The sequence below is a fragment of the Pteronotus mesoamericanus genome, unplaced genomic scaffold (assembly GCF_021234165.1).
Source record: "Pteronotus mesoamericanus isolate MK-2021 breed Mesoamerican mustached bat unplaced genomic scaffold, CSHL_Meso_final contig_33, whole genome shotgun sequence".
Lineage (NCBI taxonomy): Eukaryota > Metazoa > Chordata > Mammalia > Chiroptera > Mormoopidae > Pteronotus > Pteronotus mesoamericanus.
In genome coordinates, this window is record NW_026555135.1 from 1,463,091 (window position 1) to 1,485,305 (window position 22,215).

General features: G+C 61.8%; 1 protein-coding gene across 1 annotated transcript; it reads left to right on the top strand.

Moving 5' to 3' along the window:
• Positions 1-3,408: 3,408 nt before the first annotated feature.
• Positions 3,409-21,983, top strand: RELT (RELT TNF receptor). Its single transcript, XM_054576141.1, has 11 exons — positions 3,409-3,492; positions 15,150-15,220; positions 16,212-16,286; positions 16,403-16,569; positions 16,783-16,862; positions 17,615-17,881; positions 19,208-19,288; positions 19,613-19,694; positions 19,799-20,053; positions 20,472-20,670; positions 20,812-21,983. The coding sequence occupies exons 2-11, from the start codon at positions 15,173-15,175 to the stop codon at positions 20,857-20,859; spliced, it is 1,302 nt and encodes a 433-aa protein (XP_054432116.1). The 5' UTR covers positions 3,409-3,492; positions 15,150-15,172; the 3' UTR covers positions 20,860-21,983.
• Positions 21,984-22,215: the final 232 nt, after the last annotated feature.

Consider the following 22,215-nt stretch of genomic DNA (forward strand, 5'->3'; position numbering starts at 1 on the left):
TTTCCTATGGTCAGAGAATGGCCCTTAGAACTCAGGATGCACAGGGCTAGATTAGCTGCCCCTGTCATTGAGGTCAGCACTAGTCTGTAGGTCCAGAGGGCTTGGTGAAGGGAGAAGCAAGAATGGCTAAGGCCCTGGCTTAGAACTTCTGGGTGGAACCTGGGGAAGGTGCGGGGACCAAGGAGTCCTAACTGAAGCCTCAGCCCTGACCTCCCATCCCTGTGTGACCCTAGGCAAGTGTGCCCTCTCTGGATACAGATGACCTCTGAGAGCCCTTCTCATCTTTTGCACGTCTGCCGAATGCCAACCCTTCTGTCCTCACAGACCTTAAGCCACAGGCCAGGTTGCAGGAAGCTGCAAGGGGAAACGCTATTTTGGGCCCATTATGGCCAATGAGGCGCTGTGCCTGGCAAAGGCAAGTGAATGGACAGCCCAAGCGGGGTCAGAGGTCGCCAGCAGGGCTGAGCTGGGAAGGGAGACGGCAGGCAGGGATAAATGGGCAGCGCCCAGACACCGGCTCTTGGGAAGGACACAGGGCAAACACTGACGGTGGGGGAGGAGAGGGAACAGACCTGAGGTTTGAGCCCAGTGGCTTCGAAGAAGCAGGTGCCCTCCACGTGGGGTCTCAGTAGATCCTCACAACACCCTGGGTAGGTGAGCTTGTGCTCAGGTAAAGCCACTTGCTGACGGCCTTGTGGTGGAATTAGGACTTGACTTCTATCGGTGTCACACCAAAGCCCAACCCCGGTAGGATTCCAGACCCAAGCCAGGATCTGGACCTAGGTGTGGACTGCACCTACCCCTCAAGCCCAGTTAGCCCCAGCTCAACTTCTGCCCTGCTCCAGGCTGAGCCCCACACTGGCCTCCTAGACCCAGTTCCTCCTAAAGCTAAGTCCACTCTCCCCACTGGAGCTAAGGCACAAACACAGGAGGGCAACTCACCATCTAAGGGGGAAGGCCTTGGCCAGCTGGGGGTTTGCCAGGCACCGAGGACTGAAATCTAGGTCTGAGCCCCGCTCCGGAGCCTCCTGCTTTAGACTCGCATGTTGGAATTCCAGTGCAGCCAGCAGAGGGTGCCACTCTTCCTGGTCCACAATCCCAGAGGCTGACACATGCTCAGATCCTAAGCCAACAACCACGTCTCATGCCTCTGATCCTGTGGCCCAGGATCCACACCCCAGGCAGATCCTCATGGAGCCCATCTTCCTGCCTCTGATCACCATCGCAGGTCATCCAGGCATACTGGGGCCTTGTGCTGTGCCCCCTGGGATGAAGGGCAGGTTTTCTCTGGGCTCACTGCACTAAGGACATGGTCTCTGAGGTCCCTGAGCTCAGAGATTGCAATGCTAAGATTCTGTGGGTCCACCTGAGTTGCCAGGAGTTTTAAAAGCCTGTGATTCTGAGAGTGCTTTGTTCTCAAGCTTGTGGTTCTCGAAGCTCCATAAAAAGCCAATCTAAATCTGTCCTGTGGCCTCCAAAGCTCCTTCCCTGTCTCCTTACTGTAGCAGCTAGATGCTTCCAAGCTCCTGGGCAGGGTCCCATCTGCAGCTGGCTGTGGTTCGGGAGTCAGAGCAGGCAGTAAATAATAATTATGTTCCCTTATAACCTGACGGTGCGGGGGTGGACTGTGCAAAGGCTGTGGCTTCTGGGGACCTGACCCTATGGAGCTGCAGCCTGAGAGCCCAGAGTTGCCAAACAGAGTCCCCAGAACCACTGGAGGGACCGCCTCAGTCTCTCGATCCCTGATCCTTTCTCCTGGCTCAGGTAAACTGCTGCCCACCCTTACCACGCAGCCAGGCCGGGCAACCACATCCTCCCACAGAGAACTAGAAGGACCTCAGGCAACAAATTTGCCACTCTAATTTTCAGATGGGGAAACTGAGTAAGGGGAGGGATTAGACCAAAGCCTCGCAAAGAACTGGTAGTATAGACAGGCCTGGACCCTCTGTAGGATGTTCCATTAATAGCCAGCACTGCTTGACCAAAAAGCGTATCCCTATTTGATCTGTCGAGTGGTACATGAAGTGCTACATGAACTCCAGAGCTTGGAACTGGGGTACGCTTACAAAGAAAACATTTGCAGGAATGGAGGGTGTCCTGGGATGCTCTGCCCCCTCACCAGATCCCCAGCATGAATCTTTTCTGGGCTCCCTCTGTGGGCTTGAGTGTGGGATACGTGACCCTGGGGGTCTCCAATGACCTACAAGGGGGCTGGGGACATGACCCTTTCAGTGACCTGGAGCTCTTCCTGCCCTCCCCCCACAACCTGGGCAAGGCCCAGAGAAATGGAAACTCTTCCCCACCGCCTCCTCCCTCTGCAGGTGTCCAGTTCTCCTCCTGGAATCTCATGGACCTGGGGAGCTGACCATCCCTGCCCCCTCACCTCACAGCCAGGATTCTGTGACTCAGTTTTTATTTTGGATTTTTCACCTCCCCCAACAATCTATCGCAAACAGACTCATTTAGGTTCCTCCACCTCTGCCTTGAGCTGTGATTATTCTGATCCCAGCCTGGCCTCTGCCCCGGGCAGGAGGCCCTCCCTGCTGTCTGCATCCCCACCCAGCCTCGCTGGCCTGGGAGAGCCACCTGGGATCTTCTGAACGGCACTAAGTGGGGGGAATGCTGGATGCTAAGCTGCTGCCTGCGATCCTGGCCCACCATATCACACAACCTTCAGGGGCACGATTCACGAAGCTGGGAATATAATGTGGATAGTATCCTGGAGTCTCTAGTCACTGCCCTGCAGGCGATGGGAAGGGGCAGGATGGGACATCCTAATCTGCTTGTGGTAAGGAAGGGAGAGCAGTGTGTCACCCGTTCTGCCGAAAGGAAGGACTAACTATCCTGGTAGAGAGGGCCGGGTGGAGAGCGGAGACGGAAAATGTGTCCTGGAGGAAGGAGATCTGGACTGGGCCCTGAGGAATATGCAGGAGCCCACCAGGTCGGTCTCCATTATAGATTCACCAGGTCTTTTGTCACCTTCAGGTGGGGATTTCTAGGGGCAGGCCTGGACTTACTTCATCGACAAGGCAAAATGGGGTCATTCTCCTTGGCTGCCAATTTCCAGGAGGAAAAAAGACCCAGGAAGGGGAAGCGGTGGCCCCGTTGGCACTGCCAATAGTGACCGAACCCGGAGTAGCATCCAAGCCTCCAACCTATCTTGCATCCCTGAACCCCTTCTTTTTTGGTTTGGCGCCCACCCTCTTCCCGCGCTGTCCCCTGCAGTTCCCAGCGATGCGAGAGATGGCGACACAGAGCAAACCCGCGGGGCGAGAGACGAAGTGCCCCTCCGAGGCCCCAGGGGGCGGGGGACGCGAGCTGCTGTCAGACGTCGGGGGCGGGGTCGGCGGCTGTGACGCGTGGGGGTGGGGCTGTGTCCCGTACCAGCCCGGCAGACGATTCATTCAAAAGGCGCGCAGCCTGCGCGGCCGCCCGTGCGCTCCAGGGAACCCCGCGTGCAGCTGGGCTGCTGGAGCTGCGGCGGGCTGCCAGGTAAGGAGGGCGCACGGAGCCCCAGCCCGGGGTTCGCCACCCTGCGGCCGGGCCAGAGGGATGAGGACCCGAGTGGCGCTCACTGCCTCCCCTCATCTGAGGAAGTTCGGCGGCGCGGCGGATGCCGCAGCCGCACGCCCCGCCGCCGGCCCCGCGTCCTGTCCCGGAGTCTTACGCACCCCGGCTCCTGCCAGTCCCCGAGCCCCCTGCCCCGGGACCTGCGCGTCCTCCGGCCGCTACTCCAGGCGCGGTCGCGCGCGGTGTTGAAGCGGCGGCGGGACTTGCTGTTTGAGGAGCCGGCGGGCCGCGGAGACGCCCCCGGCCCGGCGAACTTGGACCAATACCAGGACCGGGTGCGGAACAGGACGGCGGCGCCTCGGTGCGGCTGCGGCGCGGGGCAGCCGGATGGGGGGAGTGTGAACGGTGTCAGCCCGTGACTGTGGGTGACACGGCGCCTGAGGCGGCCCAGCCCGGGCGAATGTGTGGTCGTGCCACTGGGCGGTGACGCGGGGCTGAGCGGGAGACACAGATGGGCTCTGTGTTTGTGACAAGCAGAGTGTGTGTGTAAGGGTGACCCCAGCCCACTGTGAGTGAGACCCTGGGTCACTGGGGTCACTGTGTGTGTGTGTGGCAAAGGGTGTGACCAGAGCAGGCCCAGGGCCGCTTTTAATGTGAGTGTGGCAGACAGGGAGAGGGAACCCCAGGTGACGGAGACCCAACCCAGAATCACTGGAGCCAAAGTGTGTTTCTGGGGTCAAGTAGTGCGTGCGTGCGTGTGTGTGTGTGTGTGTGTGTGTGTGTGTGTGTGTGTGTGTCTACGCTAAGCCTCTGGGCAATGAGTAAGTGGCGGAAGGAGGAGGGACCTTAAAACCCTGCTAGCAGATGGGGGTGGCGCTGAGGAAGGAGCGAGGAGCCAGGGGACAAGGGTTTCTTCAGGACTTTCCTCAAGAGGGCGCCCCTCGGGAGCTCAATTCAGCGAGGTAGGCGGACCCTCAGCGATTTGCCCTGGCCAGGGGAGAGGGTCAAGGGTGGGCCACGTCTGGTGGGGTGACACCTCTTGAAGTAGGCTCAGGCTCCGCCTCCCAACACACACGTGTGTCCAGGAGGCCAGACAAAGCTCTGCTCCCCTGGTAACCTGTATTCTCACAGGCACCACCTTGCTCTCAGGCTCTGCTCCCCCTGGGCCTCAGTCTCCCCATCTGGGCACTGAGGTTCAGCTGTGAATGGACTGTGAATCATCACTTTGGGATCATCTATTGTTTTTGGGTCAACGGCTTCTTTTCTCCCTTTCCTCTCTTCAGGCAGAAAGACTGCAGTGGGGGTGGGGGGTAGGCTGTCTGCTGGGCACACGGTGGCCCAGGGTCTACACCCAGGTAGGTGCTGATGACAGAGTTGGAAGCACAGCTTAGAATTTCAGGAGCTAGGCCTGAAATTCTGATCCATAGACACAGACTCCTCTGGCCCAGGTCTCCTTTCTGCATCTCCCAGCACAGCAGGAGTGAGGGCATGGGCTTGTTCCCCATGAGTGGTCCCTGATCTGGAGACGTGGAGCAGGGCCCTGTCAGCATTTGGGCTAGGCCTGTGTGCGGCCCCCACGCCCACTGCCAGGGTCACGCAGGGGGGAATGGAAACCTGTCTCCCCTGGCCAGGAGGGTTGAGGGAGCACCTGCTGTAGGATCTGGAAGTTCTGTCCTCTGCTGATATCCTCCGAAAATGTTGATTGCATTCTGCTGGGGGCGAGGGTAGGCGGACAGGGGTCATGCGCAATACTTTATGGAGTGCTCTTGTTGCATCCTCACAGTGGTTCTGAGATGAGGTGACTGTTTCAGAGAAGGAAACTGAGGTTCAGAGAAGCAAGTGACTTGCCCAAGATCACGTGGAGTCAGGACAATGCGAGGATTGGAGTTCAGGTCTTTTGATCTCGAAGCCCGGTGAGATCCTTGGAGAGGGCCACCCACCTTCCTAATTCCAGCAGACCTCGGCAATATTGCAGGTTTGGTTCAGGACCACCATAATAAGCAAGGATCGCAATAAAGCGAGTCCTAATGCTTTTTGCCGGTGTAGGATCTTGCCTTCAATTTGTAAAAAACACAACACCTGTGAAGCACAATGAAGCAAAGGTCAATAAAATGAGGTTTGCCTGTATTTACTCATGGCTTAGCTGGGTTTCCTTCTCTCAAACCCAGGCTGGCAATCATGGCCTTGCCAGGGCGTGCCATTGTGACTTCCGAGTGTGGTATGTGTTTACACACATGTCTGAAACTTTGAGGGTGGTTGGGTTCTGTGGTCTTCCTGCTCTTCCTCCTCCTCCTCCTTCTCTCCCCCTTCTCACTCTCACCCCTAACCAGACGTCACCAGAAAGACCTGTATCTTGCCTTCTAGAGCCCGCAATTGGTTCTGGGACCGGTCCACATAGCTCTGAAGAGTGTCAGGAGTCAGCCACACAGCCCAGGCTCCAAGGGTGGCGAGGATAATGGAGAGTCCCCATTGACCTTCACCATACCCATGAGGCCTTGTCCCCCTCTTCAGAGCTGCTCTAGGTCACTTTTCCAAATCCAGCCACAGGCTGTGGTAGGGAGCAGGCTGGGGATGACATTGAGCTTGTGCCCCACCCTCTCAGGGCCTCAGCCTCCCTGTCTCTCCCCAAGGCCCGTGCTAGCTCTGACCATTGCTGCTGCCTGGCCGGGAGCTGGAGCTGGGGACTGAGGTGTCACTCCGTCCTCTCTGGAACGACTGGAGCTGTGCTTCATGGGGCTGATCAGAATAGCTGTCTTGGTCTCCTGGGGCTGAGCCTGAGTTATTTCCATACCCAGCAAAGAGGTGGAAATAGCTCAAGGCCCAGAAGGGGGAGGTGGGAAGGGTTAACCAAGGGTTAATCTCCTTTCCTGATCTCAGCGCCCACGGAGGCCCCCAGCCTGTCCCTACCATGTGCCCTGCCCAAGCCAAACCTTTCTGGGAACTTGGGTCTCCTGGGATGACAGGAATGACAGTGATGCCAGGCCGGTTTCCACATGTGGCCCCAGTTGGGACGTGTGATAGTGGCTGGAGGAAGGTGTCTGTCTGGCCAAGGACTCTGAGGGGCAGTCGGTGCCCTGCCGCTGCTCACAGGCCCAGCCCCATCTCCCAGAGGGAGGGACTGAGGTTCAGAGAAGTGCAGAGACTTAACCACAAACCCCAGAGCCCTGATATTCTGGTTGTCGCTCTCCCAACAGGACATCTGCATTGGGCTCTGCCACATGTTCTCAGGCTGTCTGGATGTGGCCCGGGACAGGGAGCAGGCCCGGGACACACCTTCACAAAATCAGGGCTCCCTCGTCCCTTCCAGCTCTGGCCTGCTGTCCTTGCCTGGCCCCTCGTGCCAGGCTTGCCACCTCCACTTCCAGTCCCTCCACACACTGACTACAGTGACTCGCTTTGCCTATAAAATACAGTCCGGACGCCATGCCCTGGCATCAAGTCTTTTCCTTCCAAGACGCTTTTGAACTTTACATCTTCCCCCTCACCTCTCCCTGCAAGGTGCCTGGTTCGTCTCTGCCTTTGTTTTTGCTGTCCTGTCTTGCTAGAACCCCCCTGCCATTCAGGGTGCAGCCCCAGGCCCCCTCCCAGCAAGCCCTCCCAGCCCAACGTGAGCCCCTCTTTATTGTTGTGGTCCCCCTGGCAGGCGTTCCCCCTCACCTCTGGGAACAGGCGCGGGTGCGGGACAGCTCTGGGAGCCGCCTGGCCTCTCCCACTGCCCTGTCCGTGCTGGCCGGGCCTCGGAGGGTGTCCCTGTGGGTTGGGATGCATGGGGAGGTGTGCAGGGTCTCTGCTGGGGCCGCGGGGAAGACCCAGGGCCACCTCTGTGGGCAGGGCCAAGTTTGGGGTTCTTCCGGGTCTTCCTCAGGCACAGCCCTCGTTCTGGGCCAGCAGAGGAAGCTCCCTGCGAGGCCTTGCTATGTGCCAGGTCCTGGGTGCAGGTGTCCTCGCAGCAGCACCGACAGGGGACCCTCCCCCTTCCCAAGCTGCTTAATGGGAGCTAGCCCTATTAAGCAGAGGGGACCAGCCCTAGATCGAGCCACAGGGCCACTGGTGTTGGAGCCTGGCGCTCCCGCTTGCGCCTGGACCCCAGATGGGGGTTGTCTGACCACTCAGGCATCAGCTTCCAAGAAGGAGCAGGCTGGCTGCCCGCAGCGGGGGAGGAGGCAATGGGGGGGTGCTGTTCAGCACTTGGCCTGCTGGGCAAGGCCAGGCTCCCTCTGCCATGGGGCCTGCCCTTCTCCCAGCTTTGCCTGAGACCAGCCAGTGGGACCTCTCAGCCCCATTCCCACTCAGTGCTGGGACTCACAGGGGCACACCCTGGCAAGGCCATGCTTGCCAGCCTGGGTGCTGGGACGTGGTCTCTGGCAGCACTTAGCACCCTGTCTGTGCTGAGCCCTTGGGTGCTGGGGCCTAGACTTAGTGCCATCGGTTGGGACTGGGGTGGCAGAGAAGAAAGGAGGGAGCCACTGCTGCGTCCCCACTGTGTGTGCAGCCCTGGGAGGAGGACCCCGAGGTTCTCACATCCTCAGCGTCTTGCCCAAAGGGTCAGCCCATCCAGGTGCAGGCAGGGAAAACAAGGCCCGGAGAGGAGAGGGGGCTGGCAAGACCCTGGTGTCACTGGGATCCTAACCCAGGCCTGTCTGCCTGGAAGGCCAGAGCTCTTCCCTGGGCCACCCTGGGAAAGATGAGAGCTCTATAAATAAACTGCCCATGTGGCCGTGAGTATGTGCCCTGGCTCCTTGGCACAGACGGAAGATGAGGGAGGGGCCTCCGCAGCCAATTAGAGGCGGGGTCTGAGTGTGTGGGTGGGGAGAGGAGGGAGGGGGCCTTCCAGGAGGAGGGGCATAAGCTTGGACCTGCTCACCCTTGCAGTGCCAAGGAGCGAAGGAGCAGGGAGCTCAGGGAGGGGCCTGGCCTCGCTCTGCTGTGCACCCAGCCTGCATGCGCTCGCCTGCCTCCCTCCCTTGGGGGAAACCACAAACAATGATAGCTGAATGGGCCAGGAGGGGGACAGTCCACCCTGACAGAGAGAACTTCCTGCAGGAGGTGGTTCCTGGGCTGAGGCTTGATTGTAAAAAGAGTCACTGTCCCCCTCTGAGTCCTCTGGCCACACCGGGAGGTCAGCTGGGCAGGCACAACTGCCCAAAATGACAGAGGAGGAAACTGAGGCGCGGGGACATGGGCTGGGTCCTGACTGCTCAGCACCCCTCCACAGCCTGGCTGGGGCTCAGGGGCATGGGGCAGGTGGCACAGGCCCGTGCGGGGTTGGGAAATGGGCACCCAGGGTCTTCCTGGGGAGGCCAGGGCTCTTCCGCCCATGCCACTGGGACTGGCGCTGGGTTCCCTAATGCATCCCTGCCCATCCCAAGCCACTGGGGGACCTTGGCTGGACACCCTTCCATTCTGAGCTTGGCTCCTCCTGGGCTGTGATGAGAACTGGTGCTCAGGAGAGGCCTGGCCGGCCCCCCAGCCACCACTGCTTACAGCGGCTCCACTAATCCCCTCAGCGTCCCTAGAGGCAGGGGGAGCGCCCCTGTTTGCAGGGGAGGACCCTGAAGCTCAGGGAGGGTAAGTCACTCTCCCGGGGACACAGAACTGCCAGTGATGAGCCAGGGCTTGAACCCAAGGGTGACTGTTCCAGAGCCCAGCACCCTCCCGCCTTCCATCGCGCTGACCCCAGTCCTCAGGCTCTGTTGGTTAGGGGTTGCTCCGGGGTCGGAGAAGGTCTCTGTCCCCAGCCACTTCGGACTCTTAAGTCTGGAGGAGACAGAGAACAGGGCAGGCTGGGCTGCGGTCTCCCCGCTGTCTCTCACTAATCCTCAGCCCGGTCAGCCCGGCCGGGGTGACGGAACAAGGCCTGTGCGGAGGAGACTCTGGCTCGTGCTGGCGCAGGAGTGATTCGGTCCCGGCTGGGTGGCCAGGGCGGGAGGCAAAGGTGGCTTCTCAGAGGAGGAGGTAGCAACAGCACAAGTGGGAAGGCAGTGAGGGACCTTCCAGCCCTCCCAGGCCCCTTGCCATCCCGTCGTGATGGAGACAGCCTAGCGTGGCCCGGCCTCCCTGCCTGGCCTGAGCCGGAAGCCCGCAGTGCTGAGCTGGGAGGTGGGCAGAGCAGGGCATGGGGGCGGGTGGGGGGGGAATGCCTGCCGCCCACTCCCACTCAGGCTGGTCAGCCTTGTCTCCTTTGGCAGCAAGTTGTTAGAGTCCTGCTTAGCCTCTCTGAGCCTCATTTGTAAAGCCCCGAGCCCTGTCTTTGAGGGGTTCAGTGAAGTCGGCCTTGGAAGGGAGTGAGGTTTGCAACAGGTGCTTAGTGAAGGCTGCTGGGGAGCCCCAGCTCTGCCCGAGACACTGCGGGTCGTAGCCCCTACTCCCCTAGCCCCCGACTCAGCCCAGAGGAGGGGCGGGGAGGGTCTGTGCTGCGCTCAGACCGGGAGAGGCTGGGGCGGCCCTGTTTGGCCACCGCAGCCCTTTTCTTAGCCTCAGGGACCAAATAGTCCCCTCAGCCTCACCTGCCCACCTCACCCCCCTGTGCTACCCAGGCCCAGGCCCGGTGGCAGATCTGAGGGGAAAACCATGCCCAGCCCCTGGCACGGGGGGTGGGCCAGGGAGCAGGGTGAGGGGTCAGCATGCATGGAGTCCTCACTCCAGGTCTGTGAGTCAGGACATCAGAGCCACCCAAGGCTGGGGTGGCGGTGGGAATTAGATGCCCTTCTCACTGAATGGTCCTAAGGCAGCTTCTGCAGGTCTCTGGGCCCCAGCCTGTCTGCAACCCTAGGGAACGGGAGCTGCACCCTGGGACCCCCCTCTTCTTCCCCTGGGAACTCCCAGCCTTGCCTGGGCTCCTTCCTCCTCACAGCGCCTTTCCCCTGGCGCTGGCCCGACTCGGGCGCTGTGCGAATGAGCACAGAACCAGGGAAACCCCAGATGCCCAGAGACCCCGGTGGGGCAGCATCTTTGTCCCTGGGGCCTGCTGGGTGCTGTGTAAGAGCCCCCAGCCGAATGCACCCACTGGCTGCCTAGCGTCTGCAGACGCCCCGAGAACATGTGCTGTGTGTCAGGTCCTGGCCAGGCTCCAGGGGCGGGGGAAGCCGAGTCCGACAGGCCTGGGCTCCACCCTGCTTCACCGCCTGCGGCCTGGGTGACCCATGCAAGCGACCCCCCCGCCCCCTCCTCGCAGCCTCAGTAACCCAGGTGTGAAAAAGGGATGCTTCTCTCTCCCATGAGGGAGGGGTGAGCGCCGGGCCCACGGGACCGAGGGTCGTTTCCCCGTCCCTGTGAGGGAGGAGGCTGGGAGAGGAGATGCCGAGCTGCCCTCGCCGCCGCCTGCTGCGGGCACTGCCCTACTTCAGCCCCAGTTGCCAGGGAACCACCGGGCTCCTCGCTAACCTGGATTTCTCTAGTGATGGGCGGCCTTTGTCTTCAGGCCTTGGGTGCAGCCACCGCTGAGGGGGCTGAGGGGGCTGAGGGGACCGTGTCCAGCTCTGTTTCCAGGCAACCCTAGCCTCTGGAGGCAGCAGGGTGGTCCTCAGGCCCTGGAGCTGCTGGCGGGGAGACAGCCACCTGCCGCCCAGGTGAGCACCTGCCTCCCACCTCCAGCTTCACCTGGCAGGGAGCCCTCTGAGCCGCAGTTATTCCATTCCTGCCCCTCCCCTGCTAACCCTTCCAGGCCCCTGCAGGCGCTGGGGGAAGTGCTAGCTTCCGGCTCCGCGTGGCCTGGGGGTTGCCCACCCACTTTCTCAAACCCCCCTCCCTTCCTACACTCTCTTACCTCCCCAATTCTTACCATGGCTAACTGGGCACTTCCTATGTACTGGACCCTGTGCCAAGCATTATACATAAATATAAGAAAATTTCATTTATACCTTATATAATTTACATATGGAGAAACCGAGGCACAGAAAATGCTTATTGAGAGCTAACTTTGTTCCAAGTCTTATGCTGAGTATTTCATGTGCGTTCCCTCCCCTGCCCTCTGCATAGTGGGGGAGGGCCCTCAGCCAGAGCGCCAGGGAAGAGCAGAGCAGGCCGGGCTGGTTCTCCCTAAGTTAGCTCAGGGGTTCAGATCCAGGTTCGAACCCCCCACCTCACCCCAACCCCTGAGCCTCTTACCCATCAGCCTGTCCTCTGGCCCTCCCAGCCTTGGTGGAAGCTGGACCCTCTCCTGAGAGTGCCTTTTCTGATCCCAGCCCCCCACCCCCTAAGTTCGGTAAATAAGTACTTCCTCACATGCCTGGGGCAGGACCTAGGCTGGGCGTGGGGCACAGAGGGCAGCAGTCAGTGGGGAAGGGGCTGGGTAAACAGGACAGTCACACACAGACCTACGGAAGCGGGGGTGGTCGTGGGGCTTCCAGGAGGAAGTGACTTTGAGCTGAGTGCTCTGAAGGAAGAGGAGGCGTCGGCCTGGAGATGGGAGGGGCTCCTGGGCAGAAGAAACAGCAGCTCCCAACCAGTGTGCTGGGGAGAGAGGCACGTGGGGGGCTGAAAAGGGCTCCGGGTAGCGGGCGTGGGGTGGGGGTAGGGCCAGATCTGAGACAAGACTCCAGGGCTGCAGGTGGGGTGAACCGGAGGCCAAGGGGAGGGCATGGGGCCGGGAGACCTTCTGATTTTGGTGGCTCTGACAAGGAGGCTGCTGAGAGGCTGGGCGCGGCCGGTGACCCTGCTGCAGTTCTGGGAAAGGGGAAGCTGTGGGCAGGTGGTGGCACAGGTTCCTCTTTCTGTGTGGCCCTGGAGGCCGCACCTCCCTGGTGCCCCGGCCTCTGGCTCGGGCCCTGGTCGGGGCTTTGCTTGCTCGCTTTCTTCCAGGGAATTTCTGGTTCTAATTGTTTGGGTATTTTGGGGGAGGGATGGGGTGGGCTGAATGTGAGGAAGCCCCTGCTCCTGTGAGCCTGTTTGGTGGAGGCCTCCTGCCCCAGACGTGAGCTGGGGGGGGTTTTGTGGTGAGTGAGACAGCGTCCCTGCCCCCGTCCTGTCTGGTGGGGGAGCAAACAGTAAACAAGCAAGCAAACAAATACTTAATTACCTGCCTGGGCAGGAGGTGCAGCAGGAGAGAAGGGGCATGGGGAGGAACTGCCACGACCTACTTCAGGCTCGTTACCTCGTTTAAACCTCATGACAGCCTTGCCCTGGGAGATGATAGCCCCATGTTGCAGATGAGGAAGCCGAGACCCAGTGAGGTGAAGTAGGCGCTGGGGCGGGGAGTTGGTGGGGCCCAAGGCCGGGAGGCTCTGTTCAGGGAGGAGCGGCCTCTAAGCTAACTTCCTTCCCTGCCCCGGCGGCCCCATGGGGCTCTCCTCTGCCAGGAACACTGGGCAGGATAGGGGGCCCATGGCTGTGGGCCCTGCCCTCCCCAGGGCCTTGGCCTGCCTGCCTGCCCCCTCTAGGGAGCTTTGGGAAGCCACTGCCTGCTGGACCTCCAGGACAAGGCAGAGAGGTGGGGATGGAGCCTTCCCAAACCCCCACTCAGCCAAGGGGCTTCCGTCTGAACTTGCTTATTGGTAGAGGTTCCAGTGCTCAGGGCTTAGTTGGTGAATTCCTGGTGGGGAAGGGGGTGCGGGGTGGGGGTGCCCGGGCAGCAGGTGTGTCTGCGTGCGCGCAGGGTGCCGGGCTGGCCGGCGGCTGCCTGACCGGGCAGGCCCGCTGGGAGCTCAGTCTGGGCTGCCTGCGGAGGCCGGGAGCCGCCGTAACCAGAGACTTGGGGGCCAGACTGGAGTGAGTGCGGGTTTGGGGTAATTAGAAGGTACCTGATTAGAAGGCGGCAGGGCTCTAGGCAGTGAGTGTCTGTGAATGTGCCTAAGCGGGTCCTCGCTGGCTTTGAGTCTGGGTCTTTGGACGCTCATTTTGCTCCTGGAAGCCTCAAGATCACAGCTCCCTGTCCGTCTGGAGATGAGCAGCTGCACGGCCCTCCCTGTGAGCTCAGGTCGCCCGCCAGGTGCCCGTCGGGCCGGGGTGGGACAGGGGCCATCTCTTCTGTGGCTGTTGTGCCTCTTACGTTTCACTCCTGCCCCCACCCTCTAGGACCACCCTGGTGATGTGGAGGGGTGCTGGGTCTGGGGACCGGCACGGCTTTGGGACCAGCGTGGGCACTTGGGGCTCGTGGGCAGGCCTATGGGTTAGATCCTATGAGGAACAGGGCTTGACCCGCCGGGGCAGGGTGAAGGCTCACTTTGAGGCAGAGACTGGAAAGGAAGACGCGTGGAACAAGGGGAGGGGCAGGCTGGGGAGGGTCGGGGGGGACACCGCCTGTTGGGCGCTGACCGCCAGGGCGTAGCCTTCACTCTGCTCTGGCCTGACATTCTGTCCCAGGTTTTCCCCTGAGCTGGTCTTGGCCTGAGGGCCACTGCCAGTGACCTGGAGAGTCCCGTGGTGTGACTGCCGCCCCTCCCCCTCTTGGGGTGTGTAACTCAAGCACCTGGCCCGCCGAGGTCCGTGCTGGGCCAGGCCATCCAGCGAGGGCAGATCAGTTTCCTCTGGCTCCTTTTCCAGGTGGGAAGCCCAGGCCACCCACAGGCCGAGGGGCCCTTGTGTCACTTGGGCTCTACTGCCAGCCGCGCTGGTCCCAGGGGGCTTCGCCTCAGACAGCTTGGGGCTCCAGGCAGGGTCCCCTCAACCTGCCAGGGGCTCTGGGCCAGCGGCGCGGCTCTCCAGTGCCGTCCTTCGCCCTCCTGAGCCTGAAGCCGGGCCTCCTGGAAATACCTTATTGGGAACTCCCTTGTTTTGCCACAGTCCCTTTTGTTGTCTAATCCGACCCTTCTTTCGGCTGCTCCAGCCCTGCCCACGCGGGAGACTTGTCTCTAGAGGAGGCTGCGCCCCAAGCCTAAGGGCTCAGCCTTGGACCAGTGCCTGTTGCAGGGGACACTGGATCTCTTGGCCACCAGTCTGCCTTGTGGCCTGAGCCCCCCGAAGACAGGGACACTGTCTGGCTTGTTCATGTTCCTATTATTTCCTGTGCCTGGACAAGGGAGGATGGGACGCTGAGTGCTGGCCACCGCGGCCACCTCCCAGGTCTGCCCCCGTCCTTTGTGGAGAAGGCAGCCGGGTGTGGACAGCGGGACATGGCAAGGCCAGGACTGTGACGGAGTCAGGGTGGTACAGGCAGGAACTTGGGGGTCCAAACCCAGCTTTGGGGAAAGGTGGTCTTGAGAAGCCTCTGGAGAGAGAGGCCTTGTATTGCTCTTTGAAGGGTGAGAGGCAGGGCCTTCCTTGGAGCAGGAGCACCGGGAGGGCAGAGAGCAGGAGAAGTGGGCATGCTCGCAGTCCTGAGGGGCAGGCGCCTGAGAGACTGCGGGGCAGGGGGGTTGCGAGCTCTCTTATCCCCCATCCCCCGGGATGCAGTCACCGCTTCCTTCCTCCCCGGCTCCCCTGCCCAAGCCCCGGGCACCTGGCTGCTGCAGAAGGGGGAGGAAGCCTCCTGGGCCTGGCAGACCCTTCTGCCCCGCTCTGGCTGTGCTGCCCGGGGGACGCTGGCCCCAGACAGGGCCCCCCGCCTCTCCACAGGCCTGGGGGGCGCGGGGGTGGCGGTGAGTGCAGGCAAAGCCTCCAGGCGCTCCGCCTGCCCGCAGCACCGTGCAGGCCGCACCCCCCGCAGCGCTGGGCTGGCGCGGGCCTGGTGTCACCTCCCGCTGAGCCCCCTCCGTCTGCCCTAGGCTGGGGAGCCCAGGGCCCGAGGATGAAGCCGAGCTCTCCGCCACGCTGGCCCCTGTCCTGCTTGCTTGTGGTGAGTTGGGAATGGGACTGGAGGGGACTCCGGAAAAGCCGAGCCCTGAGGCCTGCGCCCCAGGGCTCAGGAACTGGAGTGTGAAGGCTGCTCAGGGACCTGGGCTGGGTCGGGTCGGGTTGGTTCTCAGCTCTTCCTGGGACGCATCCTGACCCTAGGAAGCGCCTCTTGGCCCACTGATCTTGGTGCTGGGAGCCAGGTCTGTGGCCTGAGGAATTCCCCAGTGCCTCCTGTGTGACATACCATCTGCCCTCAGGGCAGCTGTCTCTGCTCTGTGCCTGCCACCCCCAGAGCAAAATCAGAGGACAGGGGTCTCCCCAGAGCAGGTGGATTCAGGGCAGACACTTCCTCCCTGGAAAGGGAAACAGAGGGAGCCCCCGCGCCCCAATGGAGTGGGCTGAGGACTCAAACTGAGAAGAGCGTTCCCTTGGGATGTTTCGGGCCCTGTGGGGGTGCAGGGGAGTGACAGGTCGGTCATGCGTCACGGGCCACTCTCAGAGGGGGATGTGGTCCCGGAGGCTCCAGCCGGAGGAATAGGAAGTGGCAGCTGCCAATCTGGCCCCAGGGATGGTGAACGGAGGCTGGGAGATGCGGGGCACAGCTGCGGTGGGGGTGGGGGGGGGCACCAAGGCAGCCAGGAGAGAGGAATCCAGAAGCGTTTCCCCCTTGTCCTGGAGGATGGAAGGGGGGTGACGCAGCGACCCCGGGGCTTGCCACCCTGACTGGGCCCTCTCTGGGGCTTTCCAGCTCTTTCCAGAAGCAGATGGGGTTCTCTCCCTGACCAGGCAATGGCCATGCAGCAGGTCTGGGCTTGACCTGCAGCATGAGGCACTGAGGTTAGAGAGCGTCCCTGAGGCCTGGGGGCAGTGGCCTTGTGCCGAGCTGAGTCCCCACTCCAGGGACATCAGGAAGTGGGTGGTGGGCAGAGAGCCCCAGAGAGGCCGTGGCCCAGCACTTTCTGCTCAGGGCGCCCTGCCCGCTGTCCTTCCAGCTGCTGCCCTGGCTTCTGGCTACGCCCGCATCAACGACGCCTTGGCAGTGCCCGCCCGGGGGGGAGCCTGAACCGGTGAGCTCGCCCTGCCCATCTGCCTGCCCTGGGAAGACTTTCGGGGCTGCGGGGCAGGCTTCCCAGGGACCGCAGGCCTGGCTCCTGGCTTTGTTCTCACCCTTTCCCTCCCACAGGACCCGGGGCAGGGCTCGCTATGCAGGTCCTGCCCCCCGGGCACCTTCTCAGCCTTGTGGGGCTCTAGGCCATGCCAGCCCCACTCCCGCTGCAGCCTTCGAGGGAGGCTGGAGGTCCAGGCGGGCACAGTGACTCGAGACACACTATGCGGAGACTGCCGGCCTGGGTGAGCCACGGGCGGGCCGGGGCGTGGGGGCTCATGCCGAGGGACCAGGGCCCTGGATCCTGGGGTCCCAGCCTCACCCAGGCCCTGAGCGGGCCTCAGTCCTCCCATCTGTGAAATGGGATGGGTAAGGACCAGTATGTGCATCCAGTAGGAAGGGGTCTGGCCTCTTCTGAGGAAGGTTCTGGGTCTCAGTGACGTCTTCCTCCCCTGTAGGTGGTTTGCTCCTTCAGCGGCTCCCCATGTTCCCTGCCAGCCATGCTCCTGGCCACTTCTCGGTCCTCGTGGCTGTTATGGTGAGTGGCACAGGGGGTCTACGACCCATGAGGGTACATAAGGAGGGGGTCTGGTGAGCTTGAGCCCAGGGACCCCCTCAGTGTCCATCCAAGGCAGTGGGGTTCTCATTCCCTCAGCTCACGGGAGGGTGAACAGCAGAGGGTGTCCCGCAGAATATGGTCACTGTCGCTGTGTGTCAGCCACTTCATTTCTGAGTGCCAGAGACTGTCCAGCAGGTGGCAGCCACACTGCAGGGTTCACATCCTGACCTGTCTGTCCTCTAGCCTCGTAGCCTTAAAAACAGCCGTGCAGATGAGAGTGAGCACATGTGCTTGCACATGCACAGTGCACGCCTCCTCTCACCATTGAGTCGGCCGCCTTCTGAGGCAGCTAACGCATGGGCCGGGTCATGGGGAGGCAGGACCCGGTGTCCCTGTGCCCAGACCCGTGTACGGGTGTCGTCTGCTCACTGCTGTGCCCCAGCATAAGGAATGCACAGGGGGTGGGGTTCTGACCCTCCTGAGGCCTGAGGACGCCTCCCTCAGGCTGATGATCAGATGGGCACAGAGCAGGGGCGGGGGGTGGGGAGGAGTCGGCCTTTGCTTCCCCAGCATGGGCGGCTCTGGACACAACAGCACCTCATCTTTCTCTCTCTCTCTGTCTCTCTCTGTGTCACACACACACCCTCCCCCTGATGTGCGTCCTGGGCCTCCGCGTATGCGTTCCCTCTGCTTCGGTCTGGCCTCCACTCCTGTGTCTTCCGTGTGCTCAGAGCGGACCCGGCGGACCCGGCGGACCCGGCGTGGTGTGGAGGTGACAGCAGGGGGCAGCGGCACTAGGGAGACACAGCAGCCTGGGAACAGCACGCGGGCCAGCGGCCCCGAGGAGACGGCTGCCCCGTACGCGGTTATTGCCATCGTGCCCATCTTCTGCCTCATGGGGCTGCTGGGCATCCTGGTGTGTAACCTGCTCAAGCGGAAGGGCTACCACTGCACCGCCCACAAGGAGGTCGGACCTCGCCCTGGAGCTGGAGGCAGCGGTGAGGCCCAGCCTGGGGTCCTGGTGGGCAGGCCTGAGGGCGCTGCCGGGCCAGCCCAGCCCAGCCCAGCGCAGCGCAGCTTGTGGGCCACCCAGGGAACCTGCCTGGCCTGGAGGGTCTGACCAGAGGGGCCTGCAGAAGGCAGATCGGGAGGGGTTCCTGGAGGTGCTGCATTTGGGCCACAGAGGGGGACACTGCAAACTGACAAGATGGAAGGAAGGATGTGGCACCTCAGGTAGGGACGGGGAAGAGCAGAGGCATGTTAAGTGGCTTTAGTGGGATCCCACTCTGGGTGAGGCCATGCCTGGCTCTAGGGGTCTGGACTCTTCAGGGCTACAGTTGTGTGTGGATCGAGGGGCAGGCTGCCTGCTTGTTACTCAGAGTGACCTCTGACCTCTGGCCTAAAGGGCTGGCAGGGCGGCTCTCCTGGGCAGGCACCAGGAGAGGTTTAGGTTTCCAGGCTGCGGTTTGAGTTACGAGTCCTGGAACCAGAGGGAGAACCAGAGAGGAACCATGTGTTCCTCCCACTGCCACCCCAGGGCCCTGGGCCCCCTTGTCCCCACCTCTACCCTGAGGGCCACCAGGGCAGGGGCCCTACATGCACATTTATTGCCCACAGGAGACTTGTGGCCAAGTCGAGATCGAAATGGCACCTCCCACCCCCCATGCCAGTGCCCCAGGCTGCCTGGGACCAGCCAGAGCCCTTCCCGTCTCCTGCCACTGACGTCTGGAGGGGCCAGGAAGGAGGCAGGAGCTTTGGGCAGGCAGGAGGTGGTAACTCAGGCCATCTTGCCTGGGACTGTCCTTGTTTTCCTAGCCTAGGACTAGCTTCAACTGCTGGCTGCTGCCTGGGTACCAGTCCTAGGAGTTCTGTTTGCTGCTGGCCCAGGGTTGACCACGTGGCCCATCTTCATACCTTTGAAGTTTAGGCCCTAAGCTAAGAGCCCTTAGATAGACAGGATGGTGTGCAGGGAGGTAATAGGCCTGGAATTGGCAGAGTTTGCGGGAGTGGCTGGCTGAGGAGCAGAGGGCAGGCCCCGGAAGAGGCTGCCCCCCACCCCACACACTTTCTCTGCAGGGACTGTGGAGCTCAGGTGGCCCTGACACTGCAAAGGGCCCACAAGGAAGTGGGGCTTTTGGGTGCAGGAGCAGTGATGCTGAGCATCTCAGCGCTGCGGCCCCAAGCAGGTTCATAAACACCCGGGCTTATAGCCCAACTCTCAGGGCGTCCTGGTGCGCCCTCTGCTGCCACATTCTGGTATAGCTCGAGAGTCGGGCGTTCACCCTCCTCATTTCCCGAGGATCACGGTCCTTTTCCGACCCCAGGGAACAACCCCGCCTACCGGGCTGAGGATGCCAACGAGGACACCATCGGGGTCCTGGTGCGCCTGATCACAGAGAAGAAAGGTGAGGGAAGGTGTGACCGTGCCTGTGCCCAGGAAGGAGGGTCTCCTCTCACAGCCTGTGAGGAGACTCAGGGGTCAGATCCCGCCCTGCTCTGCCCTTCCCGCCATGTCACCCGGAGCCAGCTGGCCCTCAGACCAGCGTGGCTGATGGTGCTTCCCCTTTCCCTCCTGTTCTTGCCTGATTGGGGCTGTGCTGGGTGGAAGAAAAGGCACCTGGCCCAGGCAGGGAGGGGGGAGGGGGGAGGTAGGGGGATTGGTGCTGGGGCGGGGGTCCAGGGGGGTGCTCCTCACGGCCCAGAGCCGGTCCTGACTCAGCTGTCTACAGAGAACGCGGCCGCGCTGGAGGAGCTGCTGAAGGAGTATCAAAGCAAACAGCTGGTGCAAACCAGCCATGGGTCTGCGCCTAGGTGAGTGGGCAGGTGGGCAAGGGGGGCCCATACTCAGCTCCTGTGCTCTCTCCTGGTCCTGGCCTGGCCTAGTGACCAGTGCCTGCCGCCTGTGCCCTCCATAGGCTGCCGCCTGGACCCCCCAGCATGCCATACATCTGTCCGCACCACCACCACCTCCACACCGTGCAGGGTCTGGCCTCACTCTCTGGCCCATGCTGCTCCCGTTGTAGCCAGAAGTGGCCTGAGGTGCTGCTGTCCCCTGAAGCTGCAGCTGCTACCACTCCCACTCCCAGGCTCCTGCCCAACCCGGCCAGGGCTCCCAAGGCCGGGGCCAAGGCCGGACGCCAGGGCGAGATCACCATCTTGTCTGTGGGCAGGTGAGGCGGGCACGGACGCAGGAGGGCCAGGGAGAGACACGGCAGTGGGGGCGAGGAGGCAGGGCCCTGGGCTGAGCCCTGAATAGTCTGCTTGGCGACGGCCGCACCCTTCCTGGCCTCAGTGTGCTTCTCTGGGTGGTGAGGGTGACCAAGGAGCAGTCAGGGCTGCGCAGCCGTACTGTCCCGTGGAGCCGTTGGGCCCCCAGGGCAGGGTCCTGGCCCCTTACCACACAGGGCCCTGCAGGCTGAGGGCCTGCTGCAACCTAGGGCTGGGGGTGTTGGGGGCTCGTCTATGGCAGGGGGAGGGCTCAGGCTCTGACCCTTGAACTTGCTGTGTGGCCCTGGCAGGCACTGCCTTCTCTTCTTCCAGGTTCTTCCTCTAACCGGGGTGGGGTGGTTGCGCTACCTCTCCTTACAGGTTCCGCGTGGCCCGAATTCCTGAGCAGCGAACAAATTCACTGGCCTCTGAGGTGAAGACCATCACGGAGGCTGGGCCTTCAGGGGGTGATTTCACTGACTCCCCACAACCTGGCCTCCCTACTGAGCAGCGGGCACTGCTGGGAAGTAGTGGAAACCACACTAAGTGGCCAAAGCCCCTGGCAGAGAAGAAGGCCGAGGTGAGGGCCAGTGAGGGAAGGCGTCTCCCCTGACGGCAGACAGGGCACGGGTGGAAGTGCACGGCGCCCTGGGAAGGTGCCACTTTCTTGGAGCCCAGAAGCCCCCTGACCCAGCTCTGACCCCTCATTCCTGTTGCCCAGGAGAACCGCTATGTGGTCCGGCTAAGTGAGAGCAACCTGGTCATCTGAGGGACTCTCTTGTCTGAGGACACTGCGGCCTGTCCTGGGAAGGCTTCCTGGAGGAGGTAGAGCTCCAGCTGGGCCCGAAAGGATCACGAAGCAATGGCCCAGCAGACAAACAGCAAAGGCCAAGGCCTGGAGGCGGGAGTGTCTGCCCCAGTGAGGAGGCAGGCCGGCAGGCACCGTGTCCAGGAGCAAGTTGAAAGCCCCGCGCATCCCTGCTGCCCAGTTCCTTCCCTGCAGGATGCCCCTGGCCCTGTGCCCTGGTCAGATCCTAGGAGCCCACGGGATCCTCTGTACCACCAGGAGGCTGGGCCTTGAAGGTAGGGAGGGGCCCTCTGCTTGGCAGCCCTGGCCCCACACCTTGGTAATTAGCCACCTCCTGCCTCAGTACAGGGCCCTCCAGCAGATGTACCTCCCCTTCCTCTTGAGGCAACACAGTGCCGTGGGCTGGGAGTCTGAGTTCCTGGGTTCTAATCCTGGGCAAGTCCCTGGCCATCACTGGGTCCAAATTTTTTTGACTCGAAGCCTCAGGGCCCAGGGCCTCTCCAGCCCCCTTCAGGCTCTGAGCTGGGTCTCGTAGGGGGAGAGCTTGCCTCCTTGCTGCCTCTCCCACTAGTAGCTTCATGTGGCCCCATTTTTGCTGCTTCCAGGGCCTCTACCTTCAAGGCCCCTATGGGGCTATCCACCCACAGCTCTGCCTACAGAGGGGCTTAATGCATGCGCCTGCCTCCCCCTGCTCTTTTTACTGAAGAACAGACTTGATCTGGGTGGGGCTGTGGCAGAGCCCCAGCCTGTCCAGCTACTTGCACGGTAGCAGGAGCTTCAGGGAGAGGCGTGTGACAGGCTGGAGAGGCACCTCTGACCTAGGTGCTGTGTGTCCCTGTGGTGTTGGTGTCTGTCCCTAGCCTGGGCAGTGCGGGCAACAGCCCAGCCTGTCTCCAGCATAGCTCAGAAACCTGGTTATTTATGTGGGGCTGTGCAGGCACGGGCCCCACTCTCGTCCCTATTTCTTATTTATTGAAACTTGGCTGTTGTCCTGTCCTTGCGTTTCCATCCCCATCCATTTGTTGAATAAAAGGTGGGATAGTGGTGTCACGAGGAGCTTCTTTTCCCTGTGCCTCTTCCCTGGCTGGCTGTCCAGTCGCCGAATAGCTCTGTTAGGTGCTGTGTGGGGGACAGGCCATCCCTCCCCTTGAGCTGCCTTCTCTTTGGCAGCAGGTGAAGTGGGGCTGCAGGAGGCCCGTCACCCGACCTGGTCCTCACAGAAGCCCTGGAGGCAGTGCTAGCCATCAGAAATAGTGTGTGTGTCATGTATGCAGTTTAAATTGTTCTAATAGCCACATTTTAAAAAGTAAAAACAAG

Bases quoted from the DNA above. Each gene is read 5' to 3' on its own strand.
- RELT (XM_054576141.1), top strand. From the start codon at position 15,173: ATGAAGCCGAGCTCTCCGCCACGCTGGCCCCTGTCCTGCTTGCTTGTG. The intron at 15,221-16,211 runs GTGAGTTGGGAA...CTGTCCTTCCAG, and splicing joins CCCTGTCCTGCTTGCTTGTG to CTGCTGCCCTGGCTTCTGGC. The intron at 16,570-16,782 runs GTGAGCCACGGG...CCTCCCCTGTAG, and splicing joins TGCGGAGACTGCCGGCCTGG to GTGGTTTGCTCCTTCAGCGG.